This window comes from Cynoglossus semilaevis, chromosome 4 (assembly GCF_000523025.1).
Source record: "Cynoglossus semilaevis isolate Cse_v1.0 chromosome 4, Cse_v1.0, whole genome shotgun sequence".
Taxonomy (NCBI): domain Eukaryota; kingdom Metazoa; phylum Chordata; class Actinopteri; order Pleuronectiformes; family Cynoglossidae; genus Cynoglossus; species Cynoglossus semilaevis.
Genome location: NC_024310.1, coordinates 9518207 through 9536011, shown reverse-complemented (window position 1 = coordinate 9536011; position 17805 = coordinate 9518207). Strand labels below are relative to the sequence as shown.

At 37.2% G+C, this 17805-nt stretch overlaps 4 protein-coding genes across 7 annotated transcripts in view; 2 read left to right on the top strand and 2 right to left on the bottom strand.

The window, feature by feature from the left end:
* Positions 1 to 146: 146 nt before the first annotated feature.
* Positions 147 to 3901, top strand: bckdha (branched chain keto acid dehydrogenase E1 subunit alpha). The gene is made up of 8 exons (XM_008309020.2): positions 147 to 407; positions 1300 to 1476; positions 1570 to 1656; positions 1744 to 1852; positions 1999 to 2160; positions 2246 to 2452; positions 2536 to 2677; positions 3009 to 3901. The coding sequence occupies exons 1-8, from the start codon at positions 162 to 164 to the stop codon at positions 3358 to 3360; spliced, it is 1482 nt and encodes a 493-aa protein (XP_008307242.1). The 5' UTR covers positions 147 to 161; the 3' UTR covers positions 3361 to 3901.
* Positions 3902 to 4151: 250 nt separating this feature from the next.
* b3gnt2l (UDP-GlcNAc:betaGal beta-1,3-N-acetylglucosaminyltransferase 2, like) lies at positions 4152 to 8073 on the bottom strand. Of its 2 annotated transcripts, none has more exons than XM_017031923.2 (2): positions 7964 to 8073; positions 4152 to 6241 (listed from the first exon to the last, which is right to left on the bottom strand). In XM_017031923.2, the coding sequence occupies exon 2, from the start codon at positions 6153 to 6155 to the stop codon at positions 4872 to 4874; it is 1284 nt and encodes a 427-aa protein (XP_016887412.1). In that variant the 5' UTR covers positions 6156 to 6241; positions 7964 to 8073; the 3' UTR covers positions 4152 to 4871. The 2 variants fall into 2 exon arrangements, with proteins under 2 accessions (XP_016887412.1, XP_008307241.1); XM_008309019.3 differs by lacking the exon at positions 7964 to 8073 and adding an exon at positions 7575 to 7753.
* Positions 8074 to 8433: 360 nt separating this feature from the next.
* On the bottom strand, positions 8434 to 12352 carry napab (N-ethylmaleimide-sensitive factor attachment protein, alpha b). Its single transcript, XM_008309018.3, has 11 exons — positions 12107 to 12352; positions 11136 to 11215; positions 10913 to 11035; positions 10732 to 10778; positions 10559 to 10636; positions 10395 to 10450; positions 10133 to 10217; positions 9953 to 10057; positions 9804 to 9872; positions 9657 to 9707; positions 8434 to 9249 (listed from the first exon to the last, which is right to left on the bottom strand). The coding sequence occupies exons 1-11, from the start codon at positions 12202 to 12204 to the stop codon at positions 9148 to 9150; spliced, it is 894 nt and encodes a 297-aa protein (XP_008307240.1). The 5' UTR covers positions 12205 to 12352; the 3' UTR covers positions 8434 to 9147.
* Positions 12353 to 13703: 1351 nt separating this feature from the next.
* bicra (BRD4 interacting chromatin remodeling complex associated protein) overlaps positions 13704 to 17805 on the top strand; it is a 14696-nt gene continuing 10594 nt past the window's right edge. For 2 of the 3 annotated variants that reach the window (XM_025054846.1, XM_008309016.3), the window contains exons 1-3: positions 13704 to 14091; positions 16293 to 16338; positions 16421 to 16466. In XM_025054846.1, coding sequence (XP_024910614.1) covers positions 16298 to 16338; positions 16421 to 16466 — 87 coding nt within the window. In that variant the 5' untranslated portion in view covers positions 13704 to 14091; positions 16293 to 16297. The remainder of the gene's footprint in view (positions 14092 to 16292; positions 16339 to 16420; positions 16467 to 17805) is intronic. The other variant, XM_025054847.1, reaches the window with a different exon arrangement.

The window sequence follows — 17805 nt, the reverse complement described above, 5'->3', positions numbered from 1 at the left end:
TTAATTTAAATGTATTTTGCATTTTAACTTCTGCACATTACTTATATGTTGTTAATATACGAGTGTTAACAAATCACCAGTGTGGCCATCGTATCTCAACTGCCTAAAATTTGATAGACGAAGTGACTCACTTCCTCTTTATTGTGAAAGAGTTTAACCGGATGCAATACATTCGTCTAGCCGGAATTAGTTATTATAACGACTGTCGCCAAATCCGAAAGACGACAGGAGCAGTTGAGACAATTTCCTCGTGTTGTTATTCGCTGTTGGAAATCTTTGACACTTCTGACAAATCTATCATTGTTAGTAGCATCAACAAAATGTACGGACTGTGTTTCCGCGCTGTTCGCCAAACTGCAGGAGTGAAGGCAACAAGGCTGCTGCAAATGAGAACATTCAGAGCCTCTGTAAGTGTAACACGAAGATTGCTGTTGTTCTGTGTCATGCAGTATTTAACATGTTATCACACGTATCCTGGAAGGTCGCTGTATGTGGTGAGGGCTAAAGTCGGCTCATCGCTCGTCCAGTGAACGGCTACAGCGATTAATTAAATTTATAGTTTTAAAACAACATATGCATTCTCTTCGACCTTTGAGTATAAGTTTGTATTGAAAATATTCTGTTTAATTATAAACTCAATAGTTGACATGTTCTTCAAATGCCCATTCAGAAACTAACTTCAACAACATGCCGTACATTCAGCTTTGGTTGTTAGCGACTTAGCTTAGCTTACAACCTTGTTGAAAAAGATGTTGCTGCTGTAACTTTGGGATGATCAATTTTAGTTACTGTCAGGACTTGACACGGGGGGTAAATTATATTAAATGTATCCTCTCGACCTTGCGTTATTGTTGTGTATTTTGCAAAACGTAGTAGCAGACCGGCTAAAGCCTGCTAGCGACGTTCCTATTGGTCAATGTCAGGGGCGTGAGTTTAACGTAAACGGAGGAAAACTGTCAACATCTAATGTGGCGCTGTTTTAATTTATGTTGCTCCGCAATGTAGACTATGGTTTCTGTCAGCAGACTCTTTGTCCAGCAAATATTCTCATTGGGGTGACTGAGTACCCCTTAACACGCTCACCAATAATGTTGTCACTCCACTTCCTTGATATTTTAGGTTATAGTGCATAAATAGTTCCCAATTTTTCTGTTTTGTTGCTTACAATGCAGTGTAACCAAATAATTTGGTTATTAATAATTTCAGAATTCTCCAGTAGATAATGTGGTGTGTATTTAACAGGCACTTAATGACTTAACAACTATGATGTTAGTAAATGAGATTTGTACTCATTTTCAGGCAGTGTACCAGCAGCAGCCTTTTGACTCATCTTTGGAAAAGCCACAGTTCCCCGGGGCCTCAGCTGAGTTTGTGGATCAACTTGAGTTCATCCAACCCAATGTTATTTCTGGGATCCCAATTTACCGGGTGATGGACAGGCAGGGGAACATAATAAATCCATCACAAGACCCTCAGGTACAGTACTTAGCTCCAAGCTTAAGTTGTAAAAACACACTAACATAAAAATAATATTTTTGGGTTTTTCTTCTGTCTTTTTTCCTGTTTCAGCTCTCCAAAGAGACCGTTTTGAACTTCTATCAGAAAATGACATTACTGAACACAATGGACCGCATTCTGTACGAATCTCAGAGACAGGTGTGTTTTTCTCTGTCTTATGTGCTGGTAGTGAAACTGGATCAAGATGACACCCTGTAATCAAGTGTTATTTTCTCTCTCACTCAGGGTCGAATTTCTTTCTACATGACAAACTATGGCGAAGAAGGGACGCACATTGGCAGTGCTGCTGCTCTGGACCCAAATGACTTGGTCTTTGGTCAATACAGAGAAGCTGGTGTGTATCAAAGAGGCAAATGGTTTAGATTCTAGATACTCTCTTAATTATAGAATATTTGTCTTCAGAAATAGCCAATAGCTAAGTGTGAAGTTATAGTTGAAGACAAATGCATATTGTTTAATGATTTCCAAACTTTTTTGCAGGTGTACTTATGTACCGGGGCTTTCCTTTGGATCTGTTCATGGCCCAATGTTATGCTAACGCTGACGACCTCGGAAAGGGTCGGCAGATGCCGGTCCACTATGGCAGCAAAGACCTCAACTTTGTTACCATCTCCTCCCCTCTGGCCACTCAGCTTCCACAGGGTGAGCTGAACATATGCTGTGGTAATATCTTAAGAATGTAGTACGTCACCTGTGGCTTTATGAATGCCCACCTCTGCTGTTCCAGCGGCTGGAGCTGCCTATGCTGTTAAAAGGGAAAACATGAACCGTGCTGTCATCTGTTATTTCGGAGAGGGAGCAGCCAGTGAAGGGGATGCACACGCCGGCTTTAACTTCTCTGCAACGCTGGAGTGTCCTCTGATATTTTTTTGTCGTAACAATGGCTACGCTATCTCTACCCCAACCAATGAGCAGTACAGGGGGGATGGCATTGGTAAGAATGCTGGTTGAAGACTTCAGCACAAGACTTGTTACCACACTTGTGCTTATGTTTGTGTTTTATCTCTATTACAACAGCTGCTCGTGGTCCGGGTTATGGGATGCTGTCCATTCGTGTTGATGGTAATGATGTGTTTGCGGTCTACAATGCTACAAAAGAGGCTCGTCGCAGGGCTGTGGCAGAGAACCAGCCTTTCCTCATCGAGGCAATGACGTACAGGTGAGTCACGTTATTAAAAGACCCTATTTTTACAGACTACTGTGACTCAATGTAACACTTTACCACCATACTGACTTGCCCTCCTTTTTATAATATTTTTTTTATAAACTCACCAGTCTAAGGAACCTTACAACTTCTAGTCTTCTGTACCGTGTCCTTCTGTGTACTTTTACTATTTTATTCGTGCATCGTTTTATTTTTATTGTGATGACAATGTCCCTGGGTGTTTTTATTTTAAAAAGTTGTGATAAAATCACCAATCATTGTATTGTGACCTGAATGTACTGTATCCCTAGTGTCAGTTTAACTTATTGAACTGTTCGTTCTTCAGAATTGGTCACCACAGCACAAGTGATGACAGCTCAGCCTACCGCTCGGTGGACGAGGTGAACTACTGGGATAAGCAGGACCATCCCATCTCCAGACTCAGACATTACATGATGGCCCGTGTCTGGTGGAGCGAAGATGACGAGAGGAGCTGGAGAAAGCAGTCCCGCAAGATGGTGATGGAGGCGTTTGAGAAGGCCGAGAAGCGTCTGAAGCCCAATCTCGAGTTGCTGTTCACAGATGTATACGATGTGGTTACGCCCCATCTGGAGAAGCAGAGGCAAGCCATGTGGAGACACGTGCAACAGTACAAAGAGCACTACCCACTTGACCTGTACGAAAAAAATTCACCCTGATGGAAATTATTACAATCTGGTGAATTCATCTGGGAGTGGGTCAGTACTGAGAGGGTCATAAACTATTGCACACCTTTTACTATTCCTAAAGGCATAGTTTTGATATAACTTGCCTTTTTTCCTGTAGATTGTATTTTCTGCGAAATACCATACTTCAAAAACCTTCTGGTTTTTGGTGCCTTCAGTTTTCCGAGTAGCTGTTTTCTATATATCCCTACAACTGTTTTTGTTTCCGATCAGGTGGTGCCATTCAGACTGCTACTTGTAAGTATAAAGTAACTACACAAATCAAGCAATAAATGGTGACGGTTAAATGTGCTCCATCACCTGCTACTCTCAGTGTTTGTGATGATTAACTTGTTTTCTTGTGTATCTCTGCTGTGTCTTATTTGGGGAAACGTTTTAACGATTCTAAGCACACACATTTTTGACGACTGTGTGTCTTTTCATGCTGTTACAGACAACACTAATCCAATAAGTGTACACCCACCCAGCTCCTGTTACAATTTTGGTGTTTGTTTAGAATAAATTATGCAACTGATTTGTTTTGGTTGTTTTTTGTTTGTTTGTTTTTTGTTGTAGTGTACTTACATTACAAAGGAAAATAATTTGAAGGTACACTATGTGCCGCCCTTATTGATTAAAATTAATGACATGACCTAATTAGTTGCTTCAAATTTTTTCCCCATACTAACACAGTCAACAAAAGTGAGAAACAAGGCCAACAAGTGTGAGTGTGGGTGTGTGTGTTTGTTGGAAGTTGATTAAAGACACCTAATGGGACATGTCTCCCAGCAGCTTCATTGGCTGTATTTGAAATACAGTGAAAGTGCAGATAATAATAATTTTAGCCAACTATTATTTAACTGAGTGGAAAGGCATGCAGTGTAAAAAATGTAATCAGCTTTAATCATCAAGAAAGAGATGCTAAATAAATAATATTATATATATATTTTTAGTGGGGTTTTTTTTACATATAATTTGCATACACTTACTTGACCTGTGTACAATGCAACATGACAAATGACTAGGTCACTTGTCATATTTAATTTTGTCATTTGTTTTTTTTTCTTCCACTTTATTCTTTGAGGGCCAAAAAGGAAGATGGAGCCAATCCTAGCAGTCATCAGTGTCCACTTGTCCTTGTCCTCAATCTACATTTTTGGACTATGTGGAGACCTGCAGTAAATTAAGTAAATTCACACACACACACACACACACACACAGAGAAAAAACAGACACCATACATCAACAACTCTTCCACCATGTCGTTTATTGATTTCCGCCTGTTAAACAACTTTGACAACTTATTATATAACTTAACATAAAGTCTAGTAGTAAAAACTAGTTTTCTAAAAAAGTTAAGATGGATTATCTTTGCCTTTTTTCTTCATAAAATGTCAGCAATAAACAAGTAGAATTGCTTATTAACAAAAATAGTTCTGCAACATTAGACAGTGAGAGAGCCTCTTGTCAATGCTGAAATGTCAGCTCAGCTGAAATGTCAGATTTTAACAAGACAATAAGGGGCTGTGAATGCCCTTCCACAGGTACATCAACTGCTTTGGTAAACGCTGATGGATCAGAATCAGGTTTTTGTGTATACACAAGTTGTCACGGTCCTCCTCCTTGACGTCAAAGGTCTGAAAGCCTGCATGTCCCTGAGGAGAAACTCCCAGAGCTTTAGCACACATACCGATGTACACGTCATCAATGGGAAAGAAAGGAATGACAAAAGAAACAGAGTACAGGGGTTTCAACAAAGCTCCAGAGATCAGAAAGCCACCTCCACCAGCATAAGGAGGGTATGGACCATTGTAGAAGCTCGTGGGGATGTAGTATTTGCTTTTCTGGTCTCTGATTGGACCTGCTGAGTTGATGACATGTCCCACATACACCCGAGATGCTTTAGAAGGCTCCAAAGACTGCAGATAGGTGACCAGTGCAGGAGTGTTGACAAACACATCATCGTCACCACTAAAGACAAAGGAGGCATGAGGACAGTGTTTTAGCGTCCATGGTAGGAACAAGTTCATTTTTAGTGTCAGGTTCAAAAAGGATTCTTGGAAATCCCATTGCAAAATATCCCCAAAGTATTCTTTTTCAAATGAAAGCAGCGGGCCGAGGTTAGGGTCCTCTGGATAGGGGTTGCCCAAAATAAATACTCTCCGAATCTGGAGTCCATTAGGATACAGCATCTCTTGGCCCCAGGTTTCTCGCACCGCTTGTCTTCGCTCAAAATTCCCAGGGTTTGACTTGATGGCAAAAAGCAGTAGAGTTTGGTTTTCTCCATCACTTTCTATAGGGAGGCACTTGTGAGGTAAAAGGGCAAGGGCAGCAGAGGATCTGCAGTCCATGACACGCAAAAAGTCCTGGAACGGGGCAGGATAGCTATTGAAGTTATGCACGTTGATTTTTAGACTTTCTTCATTGGCCTGCCTGCACTTAGACCAAGACAATTTGTCTCTTAAAGGGGATTCCCTCTTTCCAAGATTTTTCAGTCTAGAGTATAATAGGCGGTTCCAGTATGCTCCATTTTGAGGTATTGTCTGTCTGAAGCTTTCTGAAACAGAGACGTTGTCGACATCAGGCTCAGGTAGGGTAAAGCTTTGTGGCTCTGAAAGCAGTATATCCAAATTCTGGTCCTCGACCTTTGAAAACAACTTCACTTCAGACGTGTAACTTTTGGCGGTCTCTAGATTTAATGTTGAGTAAAAGACCATAAGGAAAGTGATCAGAAGTGCCAAGACACTAAAGACGTAAATACCCTTCATCATTAAGGGTATTAAAATCATGACAGACACAAACCAAGCTGGTAAGACTTATATTTCTGTGTTATTGTCTTCAGGCTCCACATATTCCCCAGAGAAACCACTTGTACCTGCCAAATCAAAATAAATAGATTTTAAAATAGATTTCAGGGAACCTTCATTTAAAACAACAATAAATTAAGGATAAGGATAATTCACAGTTTACATACAGCGTAAATCGATTTTATTGTAAACAATGCAATTTTGTGAGAAATAAGAATATAGTAAAAACGGAATATTTGAGTCAGGCACAATGTAGAAGCAGAACCTAGAAGTAGGCTGTGGTTTGGTGTTCGAACAAACAACTACAGAGAAAGTCGCTAAAGATAGAAATAACAAAAATAGTGGTTGCTCCATACATGTATAGTTGTTACATTGTCACAGTTGTGTGAATGTAAAAACTGCTACACCTGGTAATCAAACACTTTGACTTGGAATTTTGAATTTGAATCCTTTATTCGAAACATACTTAATACATACTTTTATTTATTACTTAAAATAACTGAACACCGCCCCTGAGGTTGTTGGACCACCAGGCTTTTTGACGTGTACACACACTGATGTGTGTGTACATTTCTGCAGTTATTCTACAATTCTGTTTGCTCTTCTGTTTCTGTTAGTTTAGTTGCATGACTGACAGCCACCCTTATTGATTAAAATTAATGACATGACTTAACTAGTTGCTTCAACGTTTTCCCCCATACTAGCACAGTCAGTTAAAGAGACACCTAACAGGGAGTGTTAGATGCAAATATTGTAAACACCTCCACTTCTGCTTAGGTCAATTTGTTTAACGTGTTAAAAACACACTTTTTTTTAACACGAACTAAGTCTGTGACGGTGTCTGGAAAAACAAGTCACTAAGTGACATATTATTGTGAAATGTTCTATTTAAAAATAATTATGATAATTTTATTTGTATACCTATTCTTCCTACTAATAGTTTCGTCCGAATTGCCCCACAATGGGGAAACTTTTTAAAACTTTGTCTCCGATTGTCGTGATAGCCAAACCGGTCTCAGCTCTTGTAAAGTACTTGTAGTAATTTTTTGTTTTCTGGGAATTGTATTCATATTTCCTCATAATTTAAATATACACAAGGTAATTTAACACATAGGCTACTACATTTTGAATGCTGCAAACCAACATAGCATCGAACACGAGAAATAATTTACCTTAACAACGTCGAACATACGCGCGCTTATCGGTTTATGTGCATTTTTAAAATACAAACTTACAATTTGACCAAAAGAATGGATGTTATATTCATTATATTCACAACATTTTTGTTTTGTTTTATATAGCGATAGTTAATTGATGGATGTATCCATCTTTCTGGTTTATCGTTTAAATGGTAATGTTAAGTGAAACCCAGTGTGATGTTCACTCCTCTTGGATACTCACGAACGTCTCTCCAGAGTCCTATTAGTCAACAAGCTGAGGACATAAAGCAAGAAGGTAAAATCCTTTAGGGATTTCAGGAGGTGAAAAATAAATGAATGCACCTAAGGTGTGTGGAATCGGCAGACGTTAGTCTTCCTCCTTAGTATGTGAGCTTCACATTTGTTACACTGTCGCAGCACAATTGGTTTTCACATTTGTTACACTGTCGCAGCACAACTGTCGCAACAAACAGTGACGTACAGTCATATATACCAACTTTGTAAAACTGGTCTCCAAAACAAACAGTAAGCGCTGTGCCGTAAAGGGCATTTTCCGCCTACCACGGAAGCACTCTGGTTTAAGCTTACCAAACAAAAGAAGGAGAAGAAAAAGAACAACCAGATACGTACACTGCACAATGTGAAGGCATGGTGCTGAGGAGAGTGAAGAATGAGTCAATATCCAGGTGTTCTCAGCTCGTGTTGACAGGTGCACACAGCGGCATCTCTAGTGGTCATGAATTTCCTCTGATGCAGAGTAGGCGGTTAGTGGAGACGGTGCAGAGGTAGAGGCCACACCCAGTGGGATGCTGACACAGGTTTTATTTTAATTTTTGTTTTTACATTAATCATTGTCATACACACGTTTGAAGACCAATTGTCAGGTGACGTGAAAAATCGTTAGGTTATACTTTAGCACAGTGTTTATACCAGTAAAGCTTTTTTCTTCACCTTTTTGCATCCTGTGCAGGGTTTTAAAATGTAGTTTTCTACACTGGTTAGTTATACCAGAAGAGAAACAAATCAGCCCAAAACAAACAAACAAATAAAATTAGAAATATCTACATTCATTGAAATACATCATTCAAAACTGAACAATAAATGTTAAATGGAAATTTTATTGTTTTAAGTTTGATGGAATTAAAACAGTTGTACTTGTAAAATGTAATTGATGAAATATAGTACATGATTAATAATTCCAGATAAAAGCAGTAATTATCATTTCAAACCTATTTGTTCAAACCACATCCTGAGAACTTCATGGTTAAGGCAGAAGGGTTTTTTTTTTGCCAGAAGAATAGTCTACAGCTGTACTGGTTTACCAGCTCAAATGAGAACCCCCACAAATAGGAAGTGCTGTTTCATTCTGAGACACACTGATATGATCAGCTCTCAACTCGACCTCCAAAAGTTACTTTAATTTGTACCTGATCTAACATTGGCTAAAGAAAATTCTTGGTTCTGGCATCACCTCTTCCTTTTATTAATAATGAAAATATAACAGTTACTATGGAAGTACGCTGGTGTAAGTATTTGGTATTGCAACCTAGTAACTGAACCATAAAGAAATAACATACTGTGCTGTGTGCACTCAGGAACTTAGTGTTCATAAATATGACAGTAAAATAGAGATACAAGTCGGGAAGATTTTAAAAAGGCATGTAAATTTAGTGAGGATGACAGAAGGAAAACATCATCTTTGAAGAAACATACGGACTAATGATCGTACAATTAAGGTTGAAAGAGACAAGCTCAAGGCAAAACAAAGTATGCAAGTCGTTTTTTGAGGTTTTGTGGTTGAGTACTGGAGGAAATCAGCGAAGGTCGCTCTCATCATCCTGTATGGTTTTCTTGATACGCAGAAGCATGGTGGTGAGCCACTGGTCCAATCGTGAAATGGTGTCATATTCCTTCACCTGAGACACAAACAAGATAATATACCTTTTAATATTTACTTAATCTGTCAGTTTTTAAGAAAATTCATTAACCAAAAAACAAACTACTATTTTACCTAAACTCTTATTAGCATCTGAAATTTAGAACACAGTGTTGTACAGGACATCTGTGTAGGTTCTCAGTCATCCAGGTCATCTTATCCAAAAAACAGTTACATCAAGGGCAACTGGACAGAGTGGGTTTCTTGACCTCCCAGAGTAGGTTTCACCACCTCTCATCCAAGAAGAAGCCTCTTGGATGAGAGGTGAAACGTCTTCAAAAAACCTACTCCGTCCAGTTGTCCACGATGCAACTATTTTTGGATTGTTGTGCAGCTAACTTTTGCCAGCATGAATACAAATCTACTGTAAGGCAATCATCTATTTACCGAATCAGTGTAAGCATCCACATTTTGTTCTTCGTAGGCATCCAGAAGTTTCTAACAAGATAAAACATTGCAAATGTTTAGAAAACAACACTTTAAACCTAAGATATCAGTGAACAAAATCAGCTATCTCAGTAGATCAATACCAACCTTTAAAAGTTTGCATTCTCGTGAGTCTGAAAATGCCGGAAACATTTCTTCATACTTCTGCACTGCCAACTGGATGACAGGAAGAATTATTAAAGTTATGTGTTGTATTTTTGCTTTATTTAATATATACATTCCATAGTAGGCCAGACCTTTGCATTTAGCATGTCTACACAGAAATGACAGAGTGCTGCTTTGAAGAAATGGTCTTTGGCACTGTATTTCAGAAGTGTGCTGTCCATAGCATGGCATCCAACCTACAAAAAAGGATACATGTTATGTTTATCTTGAAAATATAGGTTCAGTATTGTCTTAATGATACGCCATCTAACCTGTTCATAGATCTCGATAGCTTTTGGGTACTGCTCCAGTTGCGCTGCGTATGTTGCTACTTTCAGAAGGCACTTGTTTGCTGAACTGTTTAAAGAGAGAGAAAAAAAAAATCACAAAGTTTAACAGTTAAAGAGAAATCACTGTCTAAACAATCACAAATAACCATTTTAGATACCATTAAGTAATAAGTCTTATAATAAAAAACTACTCCATTGATAGCAAACAAAAGAAGAGGGAACATTACTCCATTAAAACATTCACCTGGTGGATTCTTCCCCTTTGTAATAATCTGCTGCTTGTTCATAATGAGCAATGGCCTAGGACAGAAAATGTTTAAAACATACCAGCAGTAAATATTAAAAATAAATCACTAATAAGAAGCATGTTTGATAAAAGAATAATTAAATAATACTAAAAAAACTCACCTTGTCAATATCTACAAGGTCTGTTTCATATATTTCAGCAATAGTGATGTGGTGTTTTGCTGCAATAGTGAATCGGCCCTAATGAAAGCAGATCAATTACACAACATCAGAGTCAAATACAAAGATAGCATTCTCAGTACAAAAATTGTTAAATTTTGCACAAATTTACATACCATATCAGTATATATCTCAATTGCTCTATTTAAGCAGTTGATAGCCTCTATAAAAAAGATTAATAAGATTTAATACACAGTTTACTGTTATACAATACTTTACGTTCTCATAATTATAAACAAATGATAGAATAAGCATGCATTATATTTTATGTAATGATATATGTAAAAAAAATACAACCATGTGGATCTGCATCTGCTTTTTTGAAGGCATTTCCAGCATCTATGAAGTTAGTGGCTGCATCATGTTTGCTCTGCATCTGGAGGTGAAGACGTGCAGCTTGGGAGAATGCATTTCCTGCAGCTAGAGAGAAAAAAGTAAGATTTCAGAGACACAGTTTTTTACAGAAAAACAACATTTCTTTTCAAATGTTTTTTTAAATAATTAGGACTAATTCGCTTACCACACCAATTTTTGGCCATTTTGTAACTGTTGGCTGCTCTTACGTACAAGTCACAGGCCTCTTCGAGCTTGGAGGATCCTCTGTACAGCAACAGATTCATTCAACAGTGTCAATAAATAGTCTTAGCTATTAGTTAACTATACTTCCTAACTTAACTATATTTAGTTAAAAAACACAGATTGTGAATGTGCAATATTCAGGAAGATCACAAACTCTCACATTAAAAATATGCTATAAACTAAAATGTGTCCAGTGTTGAAAGAGAAAATGCCATCTGCACAAACATGCACATTAAAACAGTAAACAAAAAAGGACAAAAAGGGCAACACTGATTCTGATAGTAACGCTGTGTGACCTCAAAACGTGTTCATTGCGTTTACACCTTTAGTAGTGGTACAATTCGCAAAATAAACCGATGGATATACAAGTGAATATCATAGATAGTTACATTTACCTTCATTTACACTGATGGAAAAGAATATCGTAAAATATAAACCAACGTGATTGGCATGTGATTTCATACACTCGACCTTGCAAGAGCTTCCCAGTTGATGGCGCCATAACTTCAAAACTCAAGGTAGTGGCTTTGTTGCCAAATGTGCAAAAGCAGAACACGAAAAGATGCTACCGTGGTTTTCTGGTGGCAGTCTACTTACAGTATGTAATATGTTAACAGAACTTTTTAAACGTAATATGTTAATTTTGTCAATTTTCAGAACAAGAGTGTTTCACTGAAGAAATCGTCATGAAACTAACGCAATGTTAAGGACTTCATCGCCACTTTCATATTACATTGAATATAATATTTATTTTAAAAAATAAGGATATTTTGAAAGACAACAGTAAACTCTAACCTGCGAGGTCAAATTGCAAAATTATTTATAAAACGCACTCAATTCTTACTACATTCACCTTCCGCTTCGTTGGCCCCTTTAGCTTGACAACATTAGGTTAACGGCCGACATACTCACCCAAACAACGCTCCGAAAAAAGACTGCGACGACTTTACTTTTGTTTCGGCTTCGGCCATTAAGGCCATTGCTTCTTTCTCTTTGCCGCTGTTGTCCATTTTCGTGTTGTTGCTACTGTTAATTAAAGAATACGTGGGAACGCGAAAGTCAACGAAGTAGCTAACTAGCTCTAACAGCAGAGGGTTCGCCTTGTCACATCATCAGTAAACGTCACCTGACACGTGACACGGTACAGCGGAAAACACTGGTGATGCGTTTAAATGTTGTCTGCAACTGTGTTCTATCCGTTACATCTAACGTTTGGCAGTTTTTCGAATAATACTATTAATAACTATCAGCAACTTCCATATAGTGCGTGTGTGTACAGGGGCGCCACTAGGGATTTTTCACTTGGCTCCTAACACAGTTTTTTTATGGTATTTTACATAAAACTATGCATTTTGATGGTTTGTTTGACCATCATACATACAGTGTTAGTAATGTATAATTCACCACACTATCCTCCTAACATAAATTTAAAAAACAAAACAACTATAACGTATGCCTGAATGTTTCAGCAATTGGCAATGTTTTAACACCAAAGCCATATCAAACATAAAAAAAAAATAAGTGAACGATGCTGGTAATAACATTTACTCAGGTTTTATCTTTATTTAAAAAACACACACACACACATTCGCAATATTGGAAGTTCCACCCGTGCTTGAGTTTCTGAGAAGATAATTGTATAGTGAAATTTTGCTTATTTTAATAATTGTTATAATAAAACAACCTATTTCACTATACTATAAATGTTTAATATGGATAACTTAAAGTACCCCTTCTCGGTTTAAGTTCAAGAGGAAATCTGGCTTTTTGGAAGACGCACTATCAATGGCTTTCAATGTAGGGAGTGCAGAGTTTTTTCAATGAGGGTTCAGCCAATTTCAATATTTATTTATTCCAAAGTAATAACACTGCACTTATGTTTTTCCAGTTAGACGAGCCACATTGGATTACTATTACTATATTTTATATAAAATTCAGTATTGTTCAAAAGCAATAGCTGTGAATGTGTTAATGTTATGAGAGGTATGGTCCTCTACAAAAGGGTTGTGCTGCAGAAGTTTGGGAACCATTGTTTTGAGTACTGTCAGTACTGGCCAGGTTGCAAACTCTTAGCGTCTTGCACTGACTTTGCAACCTGGCTCATTTCATATTACTTTACATTGCTTTATAGTTAGTAGTTAGCTTAACAAATGTGTAAACAACATATATGTGCCAATGCATTTTTTCAAAAAATGTAGATGGATTCAGGGTAGGTAATGTAGTAGTGGACAGGTGGACAGTTTGGATGAGAAAGAAGGCTCTAAATTATGACTGTGACAGATGACTTTATAATATCTGATATAGGTAAAAAATATGAGGTTGAAAGATAATTTAAAGTTAATCTGGAGGCAAACGTTTTACCTTAAACTTCTAGGTTGAAATTATCTGGATAATTTCTTTACTGCATATCATTTAGCAAAGCATTTTTAGCTTTAACGTATCATTAATACAGAAACGTTTTTTCTGGTATAAATAGTAAAGGACTTATTCTCAGGTAATAAAAACAATTATCTTATTATTTGTACGTTTTTTAATATCCAGCTTCTAGCAGAAGCTGCTTCTATAGGTAGTAGAGTGTGTTATTATTGTTCTTGTTATTGTTTTTATTATTATAAACTGAGCGAGTGCTATTCATAAAAACAAAATAACGTCAACTGGATAATGTTTGTTTTGCTGGTGTTACTATCAACAACGCATACTTTACATGTTTAGGCACGGTAACTCCACCAAAGGTTCAATATGCTAGAAAAAACTTTGGCAAAAGAAGCGAAGAAGGCGCTTATTTCGGTCAGGCAACACGGAAGTCTGCCATTTCCTGCCAGTAGTTGGGTCCTGTACAGCAGCCCGTGCGAGGTTGTCCTGGAGACCCCGCGCTGCCTGCACCTCTATCGTCTCGGGTGAGTTTGTTAAAAAACAACATATTTCTCCATTAATCCCAATATCTTTGAAAAGCCGGTGACATTCATGCACTGCGGATAACTCACAAACTGCAAAGCTTTATCGTTCGAAATGCTACGTTGCTGCACGACATGGAAAACGTAGACATTTTCCACCGAATTCCCAAGCATACCCCCCTCATCCAAGAGTATTCCAACATTAACTCATATTTTGCTTGCAATGAGAACGGCACAGCTCGCTGCGCAATTGCGCTTACACATTAAAGCGGTCAGCTCTGTGTTTTCTATTGTGAACTGAAGTGCCATTGTGCAAAACGGGCGACAAAAAAGTGTCAGTCGTTGGTTTGTTTTGAATGTCAAAGGCTCAAGCTAGCTCTACGTCTGAATATTGTTGATAGCAGCTTGACTTAGCAGGTTAGCTGGACAGGCTAAAGAAATGCAACCCAGATGCAGCGAACACTGTGGATTTAGGTGCAATTACTTTACGAAACCAAACCTGTTTCTATCGAATTTGATTAGGCCGAATGCGAAGTGATTTATTTGAGTGTACTGCAATCGACAACATAACAAACACTGAAGAGCTCTCCGGGAAGCTTAGCTAAAATATAGCTAACCGCTCGTCCCTGCGTCTCCATTCATATCCTGCGTACTGGCTGTGATCAGACCGAGTAATGGCTACTAATTGCTGCATCTTTGGAATAACTGGGATTTAATCTTGGTCGAAACATCGACGTCATGCATTTCAGTTAAATGCCCTTTGCCGCATGGTTTTGGAGTAGTTGCTAGACTTTTTATATATTAACCGAAACCCCTCGCTCGAAATCGGCTCAGTCCCTGTGAAAACCGCGCGTTTTCAGTTTGTTGTTCTTTTTCATCCCGAGTTTTTCGCTGCAAAACGAAGATGATCCGCTGCTCGGCCCTTTTTTTGTCCCGATATTTGTATAATGAATCATACAGTTGGTCAGATTGTTAAGATACTTTTATGAGAGTTTGGACTACATTTGAGGAGGAAATATTGGCTTTGAGATATACTTAGTTTTATAGGTTCCTCAGTGTTTTGTTTCCATTACGGAATATAACATTTCTGGCATTTGACACTTAAAGAAGCAATCCAATTTAGGACAATCTTTTTAGAGAATTCTCATTAAAAACGAATCTATTCATTAAGCTATGCCGTCAACCTCTTCCCTGTGCTCATAATATGTTCCAGTCCTTCGTAATAATTTATCTTTCAGATATTCCTGCGCTATAAGAACTTTGTTTGGCTTGTCAGTCAGTAGACTGATGTGATGTTTGATAATTAAATCGTTGATTCTCAAAAAAGGAAGGGTATTAACAAGAAGACAATGAACTGGTGTGGGAAAAGAGTAGAGGTAGAGTTATTCACTGTAAAGGCATGAATTAACTAATGAAATTGTTAAAAAGAAACATTGGGGTCCTGCAAAGGAATTGATTATAAAGTTGAAGTCTTATATGCATGGGCTCTGTTGTAAGAAGTAAGAAAGACCATCTTTAGTCATATGTGTGACCATAACCTACTAATAAAATCAGTTTCTGTCAAAAAAATAGTTTTAAAAAATTGTAAAAAGAGCAACTAGTCATTTTGACTTGGTTTTTGCTTGTTTCTGCTTGCATAGTAAAGCCACCATCACCAACTACAAATACTACTTGTAGTTATTATAACTATACCAAGTGTAATGTGTATATTTGTCATAGTTAAGGGTGTGAGAAAATATCAAAATGCAGATGTGTCCAAATATTTTGTCACAATACTGTATCAATATTCTACAGCACTGTGTATGTGTGTATATATAACTATATATATATACTTACAATGAAGATGCACATTTTCATTGATTGATTTCTTTTCTAGCTATTACAACTGTAGTAACTGTAACAAACTAAATTTAGTATATCATGTATTAAATGCAATTATAACAATATTTTATGCATATCTGTTAGAATTGGATCAATACAGTACATCTGAAGTTATATCATGGTAAATATGTAAACAATTCTATCCTTTGCAGAGTGGTGTGTGGTTAGTGTTTGGGGTCTTTTTATTATTGATTTATATTGATGTTCATTTCATATTTTTTTGTCATTTAATTAACACAGCTGTTCACATATAGTTTATTTTATTTGTTTTCATTTGAGCCTGAATCAGTTGATTTTAAAAAACATTTTTATCCTTTAACTAGTTGTCATGGATGATGAAGACGGCAGGTGCCTTCTAGATGTAATTTGGTAAGTCATTGCTTGGTTATTGCTTATTTTGACAGGGTAACAAATTGATTAAATATCATCTTATTATGTTTTTATTTTACAGTGACCCAGAAGCTCTCAATGACTTTCTTCATGGATCTGAGACCCATGTGAGTACAATAGAAAGATGTTGTTTTTTGCCTGAGAAATATAATTTGAGGTGTTTATTATTTCCCTTTTTATTTCTTTTAGAATAATGTAGGGGTTCAGTATATTTTTTGCATGAGGTTTAGATGAGAACCACTTTGTGCTATTAACTTATTCTCAATAATTCTCCTATGCATAGTATCAACTTTCAATTACCAGGACAACTGAAGCACATTATCACAAGTGTTTGCACGCAGAGCCACATGTTCAAAAGGTGTTAAGTACCATTGCTTTACAACAAAAGTTGTTGGGGTCCAGAAATAAACAGATCTTGATCAGGTAACTCAACACGAAAAATGAATAATAGGTATGAGGGGGAGGGTGAAGGCTTTGACTGCTAAGGGATGGTTTCCCCTTCCCCTCAGCCATGAGCAAGTTGAAATGATGATGTTGTCACATTGCTGTTGGCCTATACCTTTACATACCTTTGTGTTTTTGGATTTAGAATTTTTGCTCATAAAAGTAAACACAAAGTTTCTAGAACAAAAGTTTTTAATAAAAAATGAAATATGCAGGAGCATCTGCACTGCATCATCAAAATAAGGACCACCATTTTTAAAAATGTCTCAATGGTTTTAGATACATGTTTGATAGTTTGAAAATTACTTTTGAACTAATCACTCTGTGGCTATACACTGTGCAACTAATTTTATCTAAAAAAATGTCTTAGACCACAATTATTTTTGATTAGCATTTGTTTCAACAGTGCAAATTGGTAGGCTTATAATTATTGTTCAATTCACCTGCAGTGTCTCTAAAAATGTCTTGGAAAAGGGAAATGTTAAGTCACTCCATGGACAAGTGCTGTCAGTCAGTGGATCTACCCACATTTTGTTTTGTGGACAGAAAATGCATTGAAAACAATTTGTATTGCACAGATATTATAATTGTTACTTTAATAAACTTTCATTGTTTTTTCAACTTGATTGGAATAAATGCATGTTAACCACAGGATGACATCCAATTTTTCTTAAGTTAGAGTGGTTTTATTGTTTTGGAATTAGCCACTCTTTAGCAGCTCAGGGTGCCACTCTAATGAGGGTTGTGGCAGTGGTTTTGTCTGTACACCTGTCAAGGCGCCAGCAGAGATAGTATTGCCCAAACCTAATTGTTGAACCTGCTCATCAGTTGTTTCTGATTTCTCTTAAATGTACCCTCTACGATTTCATTGCTATACTTTAAATACTGTACTATTACAGTTTCTTTGCTTTTTAATGTTTGTCTTGATGGCACTGTCTTTTGTTTAAGCTTGCTTTCTTTTTGTGAGCCTAAATGAAATAAATGAGAGATACTAATATGCAT

What these genes read in the sequence shown, in the direction of transcription:
- napab (XM_008309018.3), bottom strand. Translation starts at nt 12,204, where the DNA reads ATGGACAACAGCGGCAAAGAGAAAGAAGCAATGGCCTTAATGGCCGAA. An exon ending in AAAGGGGAAGAATCCACCAG is followed by an intron (nt 10,218 to 10,394) that starts GTGAATGTTTTA and finishes CTCTTTAAACAG; the next exon opens with TTCAGCAAACAAGTGCCTTC. An exon ending in TAGACATGCTAAATGCAAAG is followed by an intron (nt 9,873 to 9,952) that starts GTCTGGCCTACT and finishes CCTGTCATCCAG; the next exon opens with TTGGCAGTGCAGAAGTATGA.
- b3gnt2l (XM_017031923.2), bottom strand. Translation starts at nt 6,155, where the DNA reads ATGATTTTAATACCCTTAATGATGAAGGGTATTTACGTCTTTAGTGTC.
- bckdha (XM_008309020.2), top strand. Translation starts at nt 162, where the DNA reads ATGCAATACATTCGTCTAGCCGGAATTAGTTATTATAACGACTGTCGC. An exon ending in TGAGAACATTCAGAGCCTCT is followed by an intron (nt 408 to 1,299) that starts GTAAGTGTAACA and finishes ACTCATTTTCAG; the next exon opens with GCAGTGTACCAGCAGCAGCC. An exon ending in TGTACGAATCTCAGAGACAG is followed by an intron (nt 1,657 to 1,743) that starts GTGTGTTTTTCT and finishes TCTCTCACTCAG; the next exon opens with GGTCGAATTTCTTTCTACAT.